Raw genomic sequence first — 19027 nt, 5'->3', positions numbered from 1 at the left:
TTTGTGCAGTCTCTCACCCATCATCACACCCTCTCCGAGCCTATCTCACCCATGAGACCCACCTGTTGCTCACAGAAATTCCTCCCATTCAATTCCTGAAACTCAACTTCTCTTCCTAGTTCCCATTCTAGTGAAGATCATTAATGGTACCCCTTCTCAGGAGCCATTCTTCTCTCCTTCAAAACTACCATCATACCTCCTTTTACCAAAAATCATCAACCCAATACTCATCACTAACTACTACCCTATCTCCAACTTCCCTAAGGCCATTGAATATCTCCCAGCTGCATGCCCATATCTGGTTAAATTTCGTGTTTGAATGTATCTATTCTGGGCTCTGTACTTCTCTGTAACAGCCTAAATGAGTTACGAATTGCATGCTCCAAGAGTGTGATTGCAGGGCCTTTAGCTCCTCTCCTGCATTTCTTCAGTATCTTTGACCAGGCCATCCTCCTCTAATGCCTATCTTTCTTTATCCAGCTCTGCAGAACTGCCCTTGCATGGTTTCATTCCTACCTACCCAAATTCAGCCAGTGCATCCATTCCCTCCTCTGCAACATCCACTCCCATGTCTCTAAGGATCTATGCTTGTCCAACTTCTCTTCCTTATCTATTCGCTACCCTTCAGCAGCATCATCCGCAGGTATAGGTGAACTTTCACAAGTACGCTGATGATATCCAATTGTACATCACTACCACTTCTCTCAACCACTCAACTATCTCCATGCTATCAATTGCTTGTCCAATATGAAGTCATAGATGAGTCACCACAATTTCTAGTCTAACTTCAGCAAAAATGAAGTCATCATCTTCAGCTCCTCCCAAAAAATCCACTCCCTTGCTGCTGACTCCATCCCCCTTGCTAACAACGCTCTCGGGATGAACAAAAAACTCACAATCTCACCCATGTTTGACCCAAAGTCCGCGACCCAAAGATGAGCTTTAAAGTTCACATCTTATCTATCATCAAGACTGCTTACTTCCTTCCACCTTTTATAACATTGCCCACTTCCACCCTTTGCTGTTGAAAATACATGCGTTTTCACCTCCAGATTTGACTACTCTCCTGGCTGATCTATCATGCTCTGCTCCCCATCTTGTCCAAAACCTTGGTTCCTGTATCCTGGCCTGTAATAAGTCCTGCTAGTCTATCTACACTGGGTCTCTAGCCCCAATTTATTTCAATCCAAATTCTGTGTTCTGATCTATAAATCCGTCCATGGCCTTGCTACGCTCTATTTCTGCAAGCCCCTACGCTCTATTTCTGGAGCCTTATATCCCTCCTAAATACACTGCACTTCTGGCCTTTTGTGCATTACCCCTTTCCTTTGATCCACCATTACTTCCATAGCCTTCAGCCATCTTTGTTCTTCTCTTTAGAACTCCCTTCCCATCTGAGCACTTCTCTTCGCACCTTTTTAAAAAAACGGCTTCAAATCCATCTCTTGCACCAAGCATTTGGTCTCATCTCCATTTGTTTTCATTTCCATATTATGTAGTGGAAAATGGAGCCAGGAAGGCAAACCACTGGAAGGGAGGAGGTCTTTTTATTTTTACATTAAAATCTGTTGTTGAATCCATTTTCTTTCTCTTTTATATTAATCTTTTAGTTCATTAATATGGAGGCAAATGCATATATCATTAACACATTCCAAGGTTTTTTGATTATTTTTTTAAAAAGTAGTTGATTGCAAAATCTATTCTGCAAAAATTGAAATATGTCAAATGTGAATAGCTATTTATTGATTTCGGAATATGTTTGAAAGGGTTCACACTCGTGTTATAGACAGGATAAAATGCATTTTGTTGCAACAATGTTATGAAGGTTGTAATTATTTATTTTACCTACCCATAAAATGTCAACCTCAGGTAACCAATCCTCTTTCCCAGTTTAGCCACTTGTCCCTTTTCTGTGGGTGCATGTTTTAGTCGCACAAATCCTATTTTACGGAGAGCACACAGCCATTGATAGGCAACTTCGTCATTGTTCAACACCTCCTCAAAGCTGGCTGAAGGGATTTGCAGCTCTGAACCCCAATTCTGTCTATCTGTTTCAAAACAAATGAAAATCCTTGTTCAGAGTTGTATTCACATACATAGTTTACAGTAAATGGTTGTACAAAGTAGACTACCATGAGCAATAAAATGCTGTCAAAAGAAAGAGCTGCATTTATATCGCACTTTTCGCATCTTCAGGAAATTCCAAAGCATTTCACAATCAATGAATTATTTTTTTTGAAACGTAGTTATTATTTTTGTAAGAAAATATGGCAACCAGCTGGCACACAGCAAGGTCTCATGAACAGAAAATGAAATAAATGGCAAGTTAATTTATTTTTGTGATGTTGGTTGAAGGAATGTTGGCCAGGACACCAGGAGAACTCCCTATTCATCTTCGAAATTGTGCCATGGGATTTTTTTTACGCCTACCTGAATAGGCAAATGGGACATCTGTTTAATGTCTTATCTGAAACATGTCACCTCCGACAGCACAGGACTCCCTCCGCACTGTACTGAAGTGTCAGCTTCAATTATGTGCTCAAATCCTGGAGTGGGATTTGAACCCACAACCTTCTGACTCAGCGGGTTAACTCAAGTCAATTATTAAACTCTTTTACAATGCGAATAAAGCATTGCATGGTGCTTCATTGCACTGAGGTTTAGAATATTCATTTTAATTGAAATATTCACAGGTAGAGAACTCGAATCCATTGAAATTATAGAACATAGGTGAGTCCGCATTTCAATTATGGAAAGTTTTTGGGAAAGAAAACTTTCACAATCTTTTGATCTTGATCCTACATTACAACAGTGACTACACATCATAAAAAGTACTTCCTTGGCTGTAAAGTGCTTTGGGACATCTCGTGGTCGTGAAAGGCACGATATAAATGCAAGTAAGTGCAAGCAAGTAAATGCAAGCAAGTAAGTCGGAAAGTGTGAGGCCATCCACCTTGGGAAAAAAAAAGGGAATATTATTTGAATGGGGAGAAATTACAACATGCTGCGGTGCAGAGGGACCTGGGGGTCCTTGTGCATGAATCCCAAAAAGTTAGTTTGCAGGTGCAGCAGGTAATCAGGAAGGCGAATGGAATGTTGGCCTTCATTGCGAGAGGGATGGAGTACAAAAGCAGGGAGGTCCTGCTGCAACTGTATAGGGTATTGGTGAGGCCGCACCTGGAGTACTGCGTGCAGTTTTGGTCGCCTTACTTCAGGAAGGATATACTGGCTTTGGAGGGGGTACAGAGACGATTCACTAGGTTGATTCCAGAGATGAGGGGGTTACCTTATGATGATAGATTGAGTAGATTGGGTCTTTACTTGTTGGAGTTCAGAAGGATGAGGGGTGATCTTATAGAAACATTTAAAATAATGAAAGGGATAGACAAGATAGAGGCAGAGAGGTTGTTTCCACTGGTCGGGGAGACTAGAACTAGGGGGCACAGCCTCAAAATACGGGGGAGCCAATTTAAAACCGAGTTGAGAAGGAATTTCTTCTCCCAGAGGGTTGTGAATCTGTGGAATTCTCTGCCCAAGGAAGCAGTTGAGGCTAGCTCATTGAATGTATTCAAGTCACAGATAGATAGATTTTTAACTAATAAGGGAATTAAGGGTTACGGGGAGCGGGCGGGTAAGTGGAGCTGAGTCCACGGCCAGATCAGCCATGATCTTGTTTAATGGCGGAGCAGGCTCGAGGGGCTAGATGGCCTACTCCTGTTCCTAATTCTTATGTTCTTATGTTCTAAGTAATTTTTTTGAGTTCTTTTTAGGGAAGGTAGGAAAAATCAACAAGTGAAGCACTATCTTGCATCTACCTAGAAATAGTGTGAACAGAACCCAAAAGGAATAAGTTAATTATTACAAGCATCTAGAGTGCATTGATATTCCTCATTATGTTATGAGCTTTCTAAGCATAACATGAACACTATGGGCCCAAATTGCCCAAACCTCTTTTTCCGGCGCACTCTCCCGAGATGCGCCGACTTTGTGCACTCAAAACAGCACCAAAAAACTTACTAACAATTCTGGCCGCTCTGCTGTGTGTTCCGGGTCCTGGCACAGCGTTTCCCGTGGAGTGGGGGGGGCGGAGCTACGGCCCTGCACCAAAACCAGTGCCGGCAGCTGCGCGCATGCGCAGTGGAGTCTGTGCGCGCATGCGCAGTACCTCCTTGCCCTCCCAGCGCGTCTTGCAGGCTGTGAGCCAGACCCGATGCTCGCCGCCCCTATCCCTGGCTGAAGGGACGACCCGATAATCTTCAACAGCACCTCCTGATAAAACATGAGCCAGCAAGCAGCAGTGTGGAGAGAACGATGCATTTTGTATGGGCACATGTCAAATTGTTATGACCCAACACTGATTAAGTTTTCCCTCGGAGAGAAATCCCATCCCGCGGGGAGAAGTCAAGTCCCTCGGGGGTCCGAGTTAGGAAGGTAGGACTTAAGTTTTATTATTTATTTATTTATTTATTTTGTATTTATTATTGGTTTTTATGCTTCTTTAATGTTGTTGTGAAAGTGTTTAGTGCTTTGCAAGTTCCTCTGTGCTTCCCTTCCCCCCGCCCCCTCCTCAATCTCTGGCTACCTGCGCTGATTTCTTAACTCTCCAAGGGTTTTCTGTGCGGCCACAAATGGCCGCATACGCTGGCCTAAGTTAGTTTGGAGCAACTATTAGCTGTCCAAACTGGCTTACATGGCTAAAACAGGCGTAGGTGGCTGGTAATGCCCACTTTTGGAAAAAAAAATTAAACTAAAAAAAATTCTAACTAACTCACTTACATTGGCGCAAATTAAATGTGCAGAATGGGGATTTTTAAGATACTCCAGAAAAATCAAGTTGCTCCACAAAAAACAGAGCAACTCCTGGCCAAATTTGGGCCAGAGTACTTTGTTGCCTGCGAAATGCTTTGAACATCTTGAAATCATGAAAAGTGCTATATTCTTTCTTGACTGGCTGCCATTTTGTAAATCTCTTGAAAGGGGATGAAATATAAAATTTGTGAGATTCTTGCAGTCCGAGATAATTGTTAATTCCCCAATGAATCAGGGAGCCAACTTGAACACACAGCCTGTAACTTGATATAAACCTTAAAAACAATATATTTCAGCTGTTGTTTCAGGTTTGCTCTTGGCTGCTGCATGAAAAGCCACTACTGCACTTTCTTTCCCACACAATAGCCAGCAAATGCACTATTAATGCCCTGAAGCACCTGCATGGCCAGATCTACAGCAGTATTAGGGAGGAAGATCTATCTCTAGGTTAATATGGTCACAGATATTTTTTTCTCACAAAGTTGAGCTCCTGTCATGTTCACAGTCAAAAAGTTTCAATGATCAATCTTTAAATATTAACCAAATTATTGCAGATAATGGTCCAGAATTTCCGCAAAAGCTGTTTACACTCCGTCGCCGTAGCTTTGCTGGAAGTCTGGCAGTATCCCGTTAACATGCATAACCAGGGATTCTGTCACACTTCCAGCAAAGTTACGATGGCTTGGCAAGAACAGCTTCAAGAACAACCCTGAAGTGTACTGCCCAAGCCACACAGACTCCACCCCGGAAGACTATGGACTCCACGTACCTGCTCTGGTTCAGTTTGTTCATATGTTGTTACGTTTGCCTACCCAACTGATATGTCCTTACTATACAGGACAAACGCACACGAGGCCCATACTTGAGAGAAGGTCACTCTGTGACCAGTAACCTTTATTCGCCAGCACTGAAGTGATGAAGGTGGGTGGAGCTTGCCATTTTATACCTGAAAGTCCAGGTTAGGAGTGTCTCCCACAAGTTCACCACCTAGTGGTCAGTGTTCTCACAGTGTACAACTTAGGTCAGTTAATACATGGATTACAATGACAGTTGAATACATGACATCACCTCCCCTCCGCCCCTCCCCCCCCCCCGGCCCCCAATATTGGGATCACAGGTTAAGTCTCTCTGGTGGTTTACGCTTCCTTGTAGAGCGCCTGAGTTGGGGCTCCGGTTGTTGGGTGCTGGCCTGATGTCTGCTGTTTGCGGTGCCTCAGGCCTGTCCGGACTGCCCACAGTGACTGGGCTCTCCTCCACTTGGTTCTGGTGTTCGGTCACCTGTGGTGGAGTGAACTCTACATGGTGTTCTTCCTCTGCTTCTTCTATGTTGTTGCTGAACCTCCTTTTTGTTTGATCCACGTGTTTGCGGCAGATTTGTCCATTGGTAAGTTTAACTACCAGAATCCTATTTCCCTCCTTGGCAATCACAGTGCCTGTGAGCCATTTGGGCCCTGCAGTGTAGTTGAGGACAAAGACAGGGTCATTGACATCAATAGATCGCGCCCTTGCATTTCCGTCATGGTAGTTACATTGTGACTGGCGCCTGCTCTCAACAATTTCTTTCATGGTGGGGTGTATAAGGGATAACCTGGTTTTGAGCGTCCTTTTCATTAGCAGCTCTGTGGGTGGAACCCCTGTGAGCGAGTGTGGTCGGGATCTATTGGTCAACAGGAGGCGTGATAAGCGGCTTTGTAGGGAACCCCCTTGGATTCTGAGCATCCCTTGTTTGATTATCTGCACTACTCGTTCCGCCTGGCCGTTTAAGGCTGGCTTGAACGTTGCTGTTCTGACATGGTTGATACCATTTCCTGCCATGAAGTCCTGGAACTCAATGCTTGTAAAGCACGAGCCATTGTCGCTGACCAAGACATCCGGTAGACCATGGGCGGTGAACATTGCCCGTAGACTTTCTACCGTGGCAGAGGATGTGCTTGAATTGAGAATGTCACACTCGATCCATTTGGAGTAGGCGTCTACGACAACCAAAAGCATTTTTTTCACTGCATATACACATGCAAGCGCTTCCTTTTCTACCATCCCGTAGCCTCTTTCTGCCTGGGACAGACTTCTGGAGGCATAAGCTACCGGCTATAACTGACTCTTGGCATTAACATGCTGCAACACACACCCGACCTCATAGGACGACGCATCGCATGTTAAAACTAGTTTCTTACATGGGTCATATAATGTTAACAGATTGTTGGAGCATAACAAATTGCATGCTCTATCAAAAGCCCTTTCCTGGCTGTCCCCCTAGACCCATTCGCGACCTTTGCGTAGGAGCACGTGTAGCAGCTCTAACAGCGTGCTCAATTTGGGAAAAAAGTTACCAAAATAGTTCAGGAGCCCCAGGAACGAACGCAGCTCCGTCATGTTACGGGGTCTGGGTGCTCTCTGGATCGCTTCCGTTTTGGACGCAGTAGGTCTGACCCCGTCTGCTGCTACCCTCATCCCCAGGAATTCTACCTCTGGAGCTAGGAAGACGCACTTCGCCTTTTTCAGTCGCAGCCCTACCCGGTCCAGTCTGTGGAGGTGTTCTTCAGTATCGCGATCCTTGATGAAGATGTCGTCTTGAAAAACCACCGTCCTTGGAATCGACTTGACGAGGCTTTCCATGTTTCGTTGAAAGATCGCGGCGGCCGAGCGAATCCCGAACGGACATCTGTTGTACTCAAACAACCCCTTGTGTGTCGTGATGGTGGTCAGCTTCTGGGTCATGTAAGCTGAAGTCAGGTCCAATTTTGAAAAAAGTTTGCCACCGGATAGCGTCGCAAAGAGGTCCTCCGCTCTCGGTAGCGGGTACTGGTCTTGGATTGACACCCGATTGATGGTGGCCTTGTAATCACCACATATCCTGACCGACCCATCCGCCTTCAGCACCGGCACAATCGGGCTCGCCCAGCCACTGAATTCGACTGGCGAGATGATGCCTTCCCTCAGCAGGCGGTCCAATTCGCATTCTATCTTTTCCCGCATCACGTACGGCACCGCTCTGGCCTTGTGGTGTACTGGCCTGGCGTCCAGGTTTATGTGAATCACTACCTTGGTCCCCATGAAAGTGCCGATGCCGGGCTGAAATAGTGAGTCAAATTTGTCCAGGACCTGTGAGCATGATATTCACTCCACACAAGAAATTGCATTGACATCGCCCCATTTCCAGTTCATGACAGCAAGCCAACTCCTCCCCAGCAGTGCGGGACCGTCCCCCGGGACAATCCAGAGTGGCAATCTGTTCTCCGAATCTTTGTGGGTCATGACTACCGTGGCGCTGCCGAGCACCGGAATTATCTCCTGTGAATATGTCCGTAGCTGTGCGTCACTCAGCAATAATTTTGGCCTCCTGGCCTTGGACACCCACAACTTGTCGAACTGTTTGATACTCATCAGGGACTGGCTGGCTCCCGTGTCTAGCTCTATTGATACTGGGATGCCATTGAGGAGCACTTTCATCATTATTGGTGGCGTCCTGGTGTATGAACTATATAGGTGCTCCACATGAACTCATTGAACTTCAGCTTCCAGCGATTTCCCCCAGTGTCCATTTGGCCTCGTAGGGTTTATATCAGGCCCATCCTCCTCATACATCAACCTGGCTGCAGGCTTTCTGCACATACACCAAGTGACCGCTGACGTTACAATTTCTGCAGGTATATTGCTGATACTTGCAAGCTCTGGCTGTGTGTTTGCCTCCACACCATCAACATGAGTCGTTGTTGGAAACAAAAGGTCCATTAGCAGTCGATCGTCTCTGACTGTCTCTGTAACTGTCCTTAGGTGCACCATTAACAGGTGTTGATGGCCCCATTACTGGCCGCATTGTCCCTTGCGATGGCATGAATCGCCGTTCAGCTAGCCATTGTCTCTGTTGAATTCCCCCTTTGGGTTCGACTACATGCTCGGGCATGTCCGATTGCCCCTGTCTGCCTGGAGAACTGTGTGCCGCGTTAACAATGACTCATCAGGGGAGGGCAGCAGCAGCCAAGTTCATGGCACTGTGGCTGGCTCTGTTGCACAGGAGGGCAGGAAAAAGAGTGGGAGAGCGATAGTGATCGGGGATTCAATTGTAAGGGGAATAGATAGGCGTTTCTGCGGCCGCAAACGAGACTCCAGGATGGTATGTTGCCTCCCTGGTGCAAGGGTCAAGGCTGTCTCGGAGCAGGTGCAGGACATTCTAAAAAGGGAGTGAGAACAGCCAGTTGTCGTGGTGCACATTGGTACCAACGACATATGTAAAAAAAGGGATGAGGTCCTACGAAACGAATTTAAGGAGCTAGGAGCTAAATTAAAAAGTAGGACCTCAAAAGGGATTGCTACCAGTGCCATGTGCTAGTCAGAGTAGGAATCGCAGGATAGCGCAGATGAATACGTGGCTTGAGCAGTGGTGCAGCAGGGAGGGATTCAAATTCCTGGGGCATTGGAACCGGTTCTGGGGGAGGTGGGACTAGTACAAACTGGACGGTCTGCACCTGGGCAGGACCGGAACCAATGTCCTAGAGGGAGTGTTTGGTAGTGCTGTTGGGGAGGAGTTAAACAAATATGGCAGGGGGATGGGAACCAATGCAGGGAGACAGAGGGAAACAAAAAGGAGACAAAAGCAAAAGACAGAAAGGAGATGAGGAAAAGTGGAGGGCAGAGAAACCCAAGACGAAGAACAAAAAGAGCCACTGTATAGCAAAATTCTAAAAGGACAAAGGGTGTTAAAAAAATAAGCCCGAAGGCTTTGTGTCTTAATGCAAGGAGTATCCGTAATAAGGTGGATGAATTAACTGTGCAAATAGATGTTAACAAATATGAAGTGATTGGGATTACGGAGACGTGGCTCCAGGATGATCAGGGCTGGGAATTCAACATCCAGGGGTATTCAACATTCAGGAAGGATACAATAAAAGGAAAAGGAGGTGGGTTAGCATTGCTGGTTAAAGAGGAGATTAATGCAATAGTTAGGAAGAACATTAGCTTGGATGATGTGGAATCTATATGGGTAGAGCTGCAGAACACCAAAGGGCAAAAAACGTTAGTGGGAGTTGTGTACAGACCTCCAAACAGTAGTAGTGATGTTGGGGAGGGCATCAAACAGGAAATTAGGGGTGCATGCAATAAGGGTGCAGCAGTTATAATGCGTGACTTTAATATGCACATAGATTGGGCTAACCAAACTGGAAGCAATACGGTGGAGGAGGATTTCCTGGAGTGCATAAGGGATGGTTTTCTCGACCAATATGTCGAGGAACCAACTAGGGGGGAGGCCATCTTAGACTGGGTGTTGTGTAATGAGAGAGGATTAATTAGCAATCTCGTTGTGCGAGGCCCCTTGGGGAAGAGTGACCATAATATGGTGGAAATCTGCATTAGGATGGAGAATGAAACAGTTAATTCAGAGACCATGGTCCAGAACTTAAAGAAGGGTAACTTTGAAGGTATGAGGTGTGAATTGGCTAGGATTGATTGGCGAATGATACTGAAGGGATTGACTGTGGATGGGCAATGGCAGACATTTAGAGACCGCATGGATGAACTACAACAATTGTACATTCCTGTCTGGCGTAAAAATAAAAAAGGGAAGGTGGCTCAACCATGGCTATCAAGGGAAATCAGGGATAGTATTAAAGCCAAGGAAGTGGCATACAAATTGGCCAGAAATAGCAGCGAACCCAAAGACTGGGAGAAATTTAGAACTCAGCAGAAGAGGACAAGGGGTTTGATTAGGGCAGGGAAAATGGAGTACGAGAAGAAGCTTGCAGGGAACATTAAGACGGATTGCAAAAGTTTCGATAGATATGTAAAGAGAAAAAGGTTAGTAAAGACAAACGTAGGTCCCCTGCAGTCAGAATCAGGGGAAGTCATAACGGGGAACAAAGAAATGGCGGACCAATTGAACAAGTACTTTGGTTCGGTATTCACTAAGGAGGACATTAACAACCTTCCGGATATAAAAGGGGTCAGAGGGTCTAGTAAGGAGGAGGAACTGAGGGAAATCCTTATTAATTGGGAAATTGTGTTTGGGAAATTGATGGGATTGAAGGCCGATAAATCCCCAGGGCCTGATGGACTGCATCCCAGAGTACTTAAGGAGGTGGCCTTGGAAATAGCGGATGCATTGACAGTCATTTTCCAACATTCCATTGACTCTGGATCAGTTCCTATCGAGTGGAGGGTAGCCAATGTAACCCCACTTTTTAAAAAAGGAGGGAGAGAGAAAACAGGGAATTATAGACCGGTCAGCCTGACATTGGTAGTGTAAGATGATGGAATCAATTATTAAGGATGTCATAGCAGCGCATTTGGAAAGAGGTGACGTGATAGGTCCAAGTCAGCATGGATTTGTGAAAGGGAAATCATGCTTGACAAATCTTCTGGAATTTTTTGAGGATGTTTCCAGTAGAGTGGACAAGGGAGAACCAGTTGATGTGATATATTTGGACTTTCAGAAGGCTTTCGACAAGGTCCCACACAAGAGATTAATGTGCAAAGTTAAAGCACATGGAATTGGGGGTAGTGTGCTGACATGGATTGAGAACTGGTTGTCAGGCAGGAAGCAAAGAGTAGGAGTAAATGGGTACTTTTCAGAATGGCAGGCGGTGACTAGTGGGGTACCGCAAGGTTCTGTGCTGGGGCCCCAGCTGTTTACACTGAACATTAATGATTTAGACGAGGTGATTAAATGTAGTATCTCCAAATTTGCGGATGACACTAAGTTGGGTGGCAGTGTGAGCTGCGAGGAGGATGCTATGAGGCTGAAGAGCGACTTGGATAGGTTAGGTGAGTGGGCAAATGCATGGCAGATGAAGTATAATGTGGATAAATGTGAGGTTATCCACTTTGGTGGTAAAAACAGAGAGACAGACTATTATCTGAATGGTGACAGATTAGGAAAAGGGGAGGTGCAACGAGACCTGGGTGTCATGGTACATCAGTCATTGAAGGTTGGCATGCAGGTACAGCAGGCAGTTAAGAAAGCAAATGGCATGTTGGTCATCATAGCGAGGGGATTTGAGTACAGGGGCAGGGAGGTGTTGCTACAGTTGTACAGGGCCTTGGTGAGGCCACACCTGGAGTATTGTGTACAGTTTTGGTCTCATAACCTGAGGAAGGACATTCTTGCTATTGAGGGAATGCAGCGAAGGTTCACCAGACTGATTCCCGGGATGGCGGGACTGACCTATCAAGAAAGACTGGATCAACTGGGCTTGTATTCACTGGAGTTCAGAAGAATGAGAGGGGACCTCATAGAAACATTTAAAATTCTGATGGGTTTAGACAGGTTAGATGCAGGAAGAATGTTCCCAATGTTGGGGAAGTCCAGAACCAGGGGTCACAGTCTAAGGATAAGGGGTAAGCCATTTAGGACCGAGATGAGGAGAAACTTCTTCACCCAGAGAGTGGTGAACCTGTGGAATTCTTTACCACAGAAAGTTGTTGAGGCCAATTCACTAAATATATTCAAAAAGGAGTTAGATGTAGTCCTTACTACTAGGGGTTCAAGGGGTATGGCGAGAAAGCAGAAATGGGGTACTGAAGTTGCATGTTCAGCCATGAACTCATTGAATGGCGGTGCAAGCTAGAATGGCCGAATGGCCTACTCCTGCATCTATTTTCTATGTTTCTATGTAACAATGTTGACTCCCTGTCCATTTGCTGCATTTAAACCAAGATTTTTGGCAAACATTACTCTGGTCTCTTCCTCCCGAGATAAATGTCTGGGCAATCAAAGCCGCCTTTTCCAGGGTCAAGTCTTTTGTCTCAATCAGTTTCCTGAAAACCCCAGCGTGCCCTCAATAAAAAAGTCTCGCAGCATCTCCGCTCTGCATGCATCTGGGAACTTACATAGGCTCGCCAGTCGCCGGAGGTCTGCCACGAAGTCTGGAACGCTTTGCCCTTCTCGCATCCAGTGCGTGTAAAACCGGTGTCTCGCCATGTGCATGCTGCTCGCCGGTTTAAAGTGTTCCCCGATCAACTTACTGAGGTCTTCAAAAGTCTTGTCCGCCGGCTTCTCTGGCGCTAGAAGGTCCTTCATCAAGGAGTACGTCCTGGATCCACAAACCATCAGGAGATGAGCCCTGCGTTTGACGGCCGAATCCTGTCCCAGCCATTCCTTTGTGACGAAACTTTGCTGTAGTCTCTCAATAAAATCGTCCCAATCATCACCAACACAGTACCTCTCGTCTGTGCTGCTAGTGGCCATGCTCGCGTGGTTTAAATCCCAGTTTATTGTCGCCAATAATATGTCCTTAATATACAGTATAAATGCACACGAGGCCCATACTTGAGAGAAGGTCACTCTGTGACCAGTAATCTTTATTCGCCAGCACTGAAGTCCTTTATACCTGAAAGTCCAGGTTAGGAGTGTGTCCCACAAGTTCACCACCTAGTGGTTAGTGTTCTCACGGTGTACAACTTAGGTCAGTTTATACATGGATTACAATGACAGTTGAATACATGACACCAACAGTCTTGTTTCAGAAAAAAAATAGTTTGAATAGCTTGAGATGTTTTAATATGAAGGATGCAGTATAAACACATTGGAGTAAAGTTTCCGCTTTGGGCGGAATTGGCAAATTACGTTTGGAATTGCGCTGTTTGTCCGAAGTAAAGCTACGGTTCAAGTTTCTGCCCAAACTCATTTGCATAATTACAATTTGCTCTTGCATAATTCCTTATGGAGAGCACCCAAATTATATCAACTTAAAAAAAAATGTCTCTAATACTTGGTTTAGTTTCCTACTTCCATGTAATTGTGCTTCTTTCGAAGTTATTTTTGTTGCTTTAAAATATGTTGGTGCAAAATTGCTTTTTTTTCATATTTGGCAACCTATGTATTTTGTGTGGGGAGTGTCTGTTGTATTGTATAGAGTGGAAAAGTGTTTGAAGTATCTGCATTCTGCTGATTGCCACAAATTTCCCAATTAAAACAATTATTTTATATTTAAAAACATTTTTTATATACATTACATTTAAAAAAAAAATTCAGTTAAAACTAACTAGTGAATAAGCAAAATGAAAATCCACAAAAGCAACCTAATCAAATCCCTGAAAATGTTTTAAGTGCTTTTTTTATTCATTCAGGTGAAAGCACTGTATAGCACACATTTATACAAATCAGTCAAAAGGATATCTACCAGTTCCTATTTTCTCCCCACTTTTAGCTTTCAAAAAAGTATTCATTCACAGTCTGCATGTAGTCCTGTGTTGTAGCTTCAGCAGGTTGACACCTCATTTTCAGGTATGCCTGGTGCTGCTCCTGGCATGCTCTTCTAGACTTTTCATTGAACCAGGGTTAGTCGCTTGGCTTGAACACCTATGTTGGTTCCCCACTCATCCCATTGTGTACCCAAGAAGTAAAATTTGTAATATAAAAATTCAAAAATTCCCTGGAGTGGTGTGCCGCCAGGCTACTCCTTCCGCTCCCCGGCCTGCTCCGATGGTGCTCCATACATGTGCTACTACATGCCCTATCTTGGTGGCACATCTATCATTTACACTACAAGTGCAGCAATTCTGTCTCCTGCATGAGCAAATACGTTGACTATAAAGCAGCAGCAGAGGTTCAATAGCATTGCATTATCTTCAGCTGACATTTATGAATATACTGCGTGCCTCCCCTCCCTGAAGTGCGCTGTCCAAGCCACACAGTCTCCACCCCAGAAGAACATCGACTCAACAGGGGCAATTTTCCAGGAGGGTCCACAGGCGCACTCAGTGGCGGGTTGGGTGGGAAAGTATTTATTTTTACAGCGGGTCAGGACCCCGCTGTCAACCCGCCGCCACACGCCTTTCCCAAATGTCGGGTCTGTCAGCGCTCCGCAGACCCGACACGCAACAGCGGGGGAGGCAATTGAAATCATTAGTGGCTTGTTTAGAGCCATTTAACAATGCTTTTTTTCCCAGTTTATTGATTCTGACAGGTCGCCCACCAGTTTCCTGCTGTGGCTAGACCTCGTCAGTGAAGTTAAGGCGGGAGATCACTTGCCATTATTTCAGCTGATGAGTTGACAGTTTCAAATGTCAAGTCAAAGCTCCCAGCTGGTTGAGACATGTTCCCTAAGCCACCAGCCTCTCTAAACTACATTTCCACTACAGATTCAGAATGCTCCAAGTCTTTACACAAGTCTCCATCCAGTCTGACCTCATTAAATCTCCCACCATTGACAGATCGCTTCTGTCATCTGTACATCACCTGCCATCTATTCCATCAGCATCAGTGCACTTTATACACTCACCTTGGTCCTCAGAATCCCACTACAATCAGCCCCAACACCAGCAGCACCAACAACAACACTAACCTTCTCCGCAATCAACTGATGCTCCAAAGGACAGAGGGCATCAGCACCTGACGACATTGCTGCCGGGGATGCTAGGGATGGGTTCACCATGGCCACATTTACTTCACTTGATGGTGTACACCCTGGCTGCTACATGATGTGCCAGGTTGACACCATCCCCCTCACCAACACCATAAAGCATCCCTACCATGTCCAAGCCATTCCTTTCACACATGAGCATTGCGGGGGGTACCATTATGTCTCACACCATTCACTCCGACTCACTAAGCCACCTCCAAAGGTGCACACAAATCTGTCCAAGAGCGCAAAGTGTTGAAAATAAAAGATTTCAATGTTTGACAACACATTAACAGAGACTTCACATGAACATCGGCTAAAAGACCCAAGTGCCTACGCTTGTGTGTTGTTGGTTGCTATGATGACCTGGATGAGGGTGAGTGTGAGATGGGGAAGTGATAATGTAGATAGAGCGGGATAGGTGGAGGTGCAAGTAGGTTGGTGTGAGCAAGGATGTGCAGGTGTACATAAGAACATAAGAAATAGGAACAAGAGAAGGCCATACGGCCCCTCGAGCCTGCTCTGCCATTTAATACGATCATGGCTAATCTGATCATGGACTCAGCTCCACTTCCCCGCCCGCTCCCCATAAGACCTTATCCCCTTATCGTTTAAGAAACTGTCTATTTCTGCCTTAAATTTATTCAATGTCCCAGCTTCCATAGCTCTCTGAGGCAGCGAATTCCACAGATTTACAACCCTCAGAGAAGAAATTTCTCCTCATCTCTGTTTTAAATTGGTGGCCCCTTATTCCAAGATCATGCCCTCTAGTTCTAGTCTCCCCCATCAGTGGAAACATCCTCTCTGCATCCACCTTGTCAAGCCCCCTCATGCTTCTGAATTCCAATGAGTAGAGATCCAACCTGCTCAAACTTTCCTCATAAGTCAACCCTTTCATCTCCGGAATCAACCTAGTGAACCTTCTCTGAGCTACCTTCAAAGCAAGTATATCCTTTCGTAAATATGGAAACCAAAACTGCACACAGTATTCCAGGTGTGGCCTCACCAATACCCTGTATAGCTGTAGCAAGACTTCCCTGCTTTTATACTCCATCCCCATTGCAATAAAGGCCAAAATTCCATTGGCCTTCCTGATCACTTGCTGTACCTGCATACTCTCCTTTTGTGTTTCATGCACAAGTACCCCCAGGTCCCACTGTGCTGCAGCACTTTGCAATCTTTCTCCATTTAAATAATAACTTGCTCTTTGATTTTTTTTTCTGCCAAAGTGCATGACCTTGCACTTTCCAACAGTATACTCCATCTGCCAAATTTTTGCCCACTCACTTAGCCTGTCTGTCCTTTTGCAAATTTTTTGTGTCCTCCTCACAGATTGCTTTTCCTCCCATCTTTGTATCGGTAGGGTAGGGAAGGCAGAGTGATGGGGATGTAATGAGTGGCACAGCAGGATGAGGTTGAATGTAACTTTGCAGTAACGTTTTGTGATCTACTGAGAGAATTGAAAGATTTGTGCCACTGCAGCCTGATCCTCCTGTCGACATCCCTTCTTGTATCCTCTTGTACAATGTGCAACCAGGCTGTGTTGGTCTCCTGGGGATTCTCTTCCACCCATTGGAAGGGAGGAGAATCTCCCTGCGTGCAGTGTCTCCCTCTATAAGCAAATGGAGGGAGTCATGGGAGAGCCTGGGTGCAGCCCTGCGCCTCTGTGCAGTGTTTATTAGTGTTTGCAGTACCTCAATGCAAGGTTCAGTGCTGGGCCCCCAGCTATTTACAATATACATTAATGATTTGGACGAAGGAATTGAATGTAATATCTCCAAGTTTCAGATGACACTAAGCTGGGTGACAGTGTGAGCTGTGAGGAGGATGCCAAGAGGCTGCAGGGTGACTTGGACAGGTTAGGTGAGTGGGCAAATGCATGGCAGATGCAGTGTAATGTGGATAAATGTGAGGTTATCCACTTTGGTGGCAAAAATAGAGAGGCAGAATATTATCTGAATGGTGACAGATAAGAAAAAGAGGAGGTGCAACGAGACCTGGGTGTTATCGTACATCAGTCATTGAAAGTTGGCATGCAGGTACAGCAGGCGGTGAAGAAGGCAAATGGCATGTTGGCCTTCATAGCGAGAGGATTTGAGTATAGGAGCAGGGAGGTCTTGCTGCAGTTGTACAGGGCCTTGGTGAGGCCACACTTTGAATATTGTGTACAGTTTTGGTCTCCTAATCTGAAGAAGAACATTCTTGCTATTGAGGGAGTGCAGTGAAGGTTCACCAGACTGATTCCCGGGATGGCAGGACTGACATATTGAAAAAAGACTGGATCGATTAGGCTTATATTCACTGGAATTTAGAAGAATGAGAGGGGTTCTCATAGAAACATATAAAATGCTGACGGGATTGGACAGGTTAGATGCAGGAAGAATGTTCCCGATGTTGGGGAAGTCCAGAACCAGGGGTCACAGTCTAAGGATAAGGGGTAAGCCATTTAGGACCAAGATGAGGAGAAACGTCTTCACTCAGAGAATTGTGAACCTGTGGAATTCTCTGCCACAGGAAGTTGTTGAGGCCAGTTCATTAGATATATTCAAAAGGGAGTTAGATGTGGCCCTTTTGGCTAAAGGGATCAAGGGGTATGGAGAGAAAGCAGGAATGAGGTACTGAAGTTGCATGATCAGCCATGATCATATTGAATGGTGGTGCAGGCTCTAAGGGCCGAATGGCCTACTCCTGCACCTATTTTCTATGTTTCTATGCTGTAGGTCACTGACAGCACAAATGTCAAAATAAATTTGTGCAAGGTTCCTTTATTGAAATTGGCTGATGACGTGTCATCAAATGACATCATCAGACCCGCTTCCTTCAATCAGCCAGCAGCAAGGCCGGGTCCCGCCACTGACATCTCCTGCCATGGACCCGCTGAGGTTGATAACAACCAGTCCAATGTCCTCGGCTCTGGTTCAACTTGTTTAATGTTGCCACATTCGTCAACCTAACGGTCATGTTTCAAAAAATAATTTGTTTGAATAGCTTGAGATAATGTGAAGGATGCTGTATAAACACATTATGGGGTAGAGTTTCTAACTTGGGCGTAATTGGCAAACTAGGTGCAAATTGCACTTGAAATTGTGGTGTTTTTCCAAAGTAAGGTTATGGTTCAAGTTTCCGCACAAATACATTTGCATAATAACAAGCGTAAAATCTTCCATGAACCAGTGCAATTGGTTAGTGTAATAGAACATAATCTTTTTTTTCCCCTTTGCATTTAAAAAATATTCTTTGATGTATTCAGAGTGGTAACTTGGTGCAGTTTGATTAATACAGCTGAAAATGCGTTTATCTCAAAAGGAAGCATTTTTAATCCGAGTGTTCAGTCCGCCACCTGTGAGTAAGCTGATTTTAAATTACTTAAAACAAACTATACTGAATCATTTACTAGTTTCATTGGTGTACACTAGTCAGTTTCTCAGTAAATGTAAATATTTTTACATTTTTAAAACTAGTGCCTGTGTGCCTAAAAAAAAAAGCACAAGCTCAATCTGAGGAGCTTCCTCGAATGGCTGCAAACGGGCGCAATTAACGGAAATTCGCCATCCTTATTATTGCGATCAGGGGCCGTGGCCAGTTTTGTGAGTGGGGCCGACTTCTAGCATAATGTTTTTTAAACTAGTGTTAAAGATTACGGAAACTTGATTTACCTTTGACGTAACTTGCGTTTAAAATTCCGCAATCTTTCGCGCTGGTTTGGCCGATTTTAGCCAGATTGTGCTGATAACTAGCGGAAACTCTAGGTCATTATTATTTTGCTGTAGTGAAGCACTTATTATTCTTACAACAGAAGTTGTTGGAGTGTGACTAAACAAAAAAAAATGCTTTTTTGAGTTTAGAGTATGAAATCCTGCATAATTATGTTTTGAACAAAA

General features: G+C 44.9%; 1 protein-coding gene across 2 annotated transcripts in view; it reads right to left on the bottom strand.

Annotated features, from left to right (window-relative positions):
* bbox1 (butyrobetaine (gamma), 2-oxoglutarate dioxygenase (gamma-butyrobetaine hydroxylase) 1) overlaps positions 1 to 19027 on the bottom strand; it is a 348518-nt gene that overhangs the window by 117354 nt on the left and 212137 nt on the right. For both annotated transcript variants that reach the window (XM_070899686.1, XM_070899687.1), the window contains exon 4: positions 1850 to 2048. In XM_070899686.1, coding sequence (XP_070755787.1) covers positions 1850 to 2048 — 199 coding nt within the window. The remainder of the gene's footprint in view (positions 1 to 1849; positions 2049 to 19027) is intronic.

Source organism: Pristiophorus japonicus, chromosome 14, assembly GCF_044704955.1.
Source record: "Pristiophorus japonicus isolate sPriJap1 chromosome 14, sPriJap1.hap1, whole genome shotgun sequence".
Lineage (NCBI taxonomy): Eukaryota > Metazoa > Chordata > Chondrichthyes > Pristiophoridae > Pristiophorus > Pristiophorus japonicus.
Note: the sequence above shows the minus strand (reverse complement) of the source record. Positions and strands in the feature narration are given on the sequence as shown.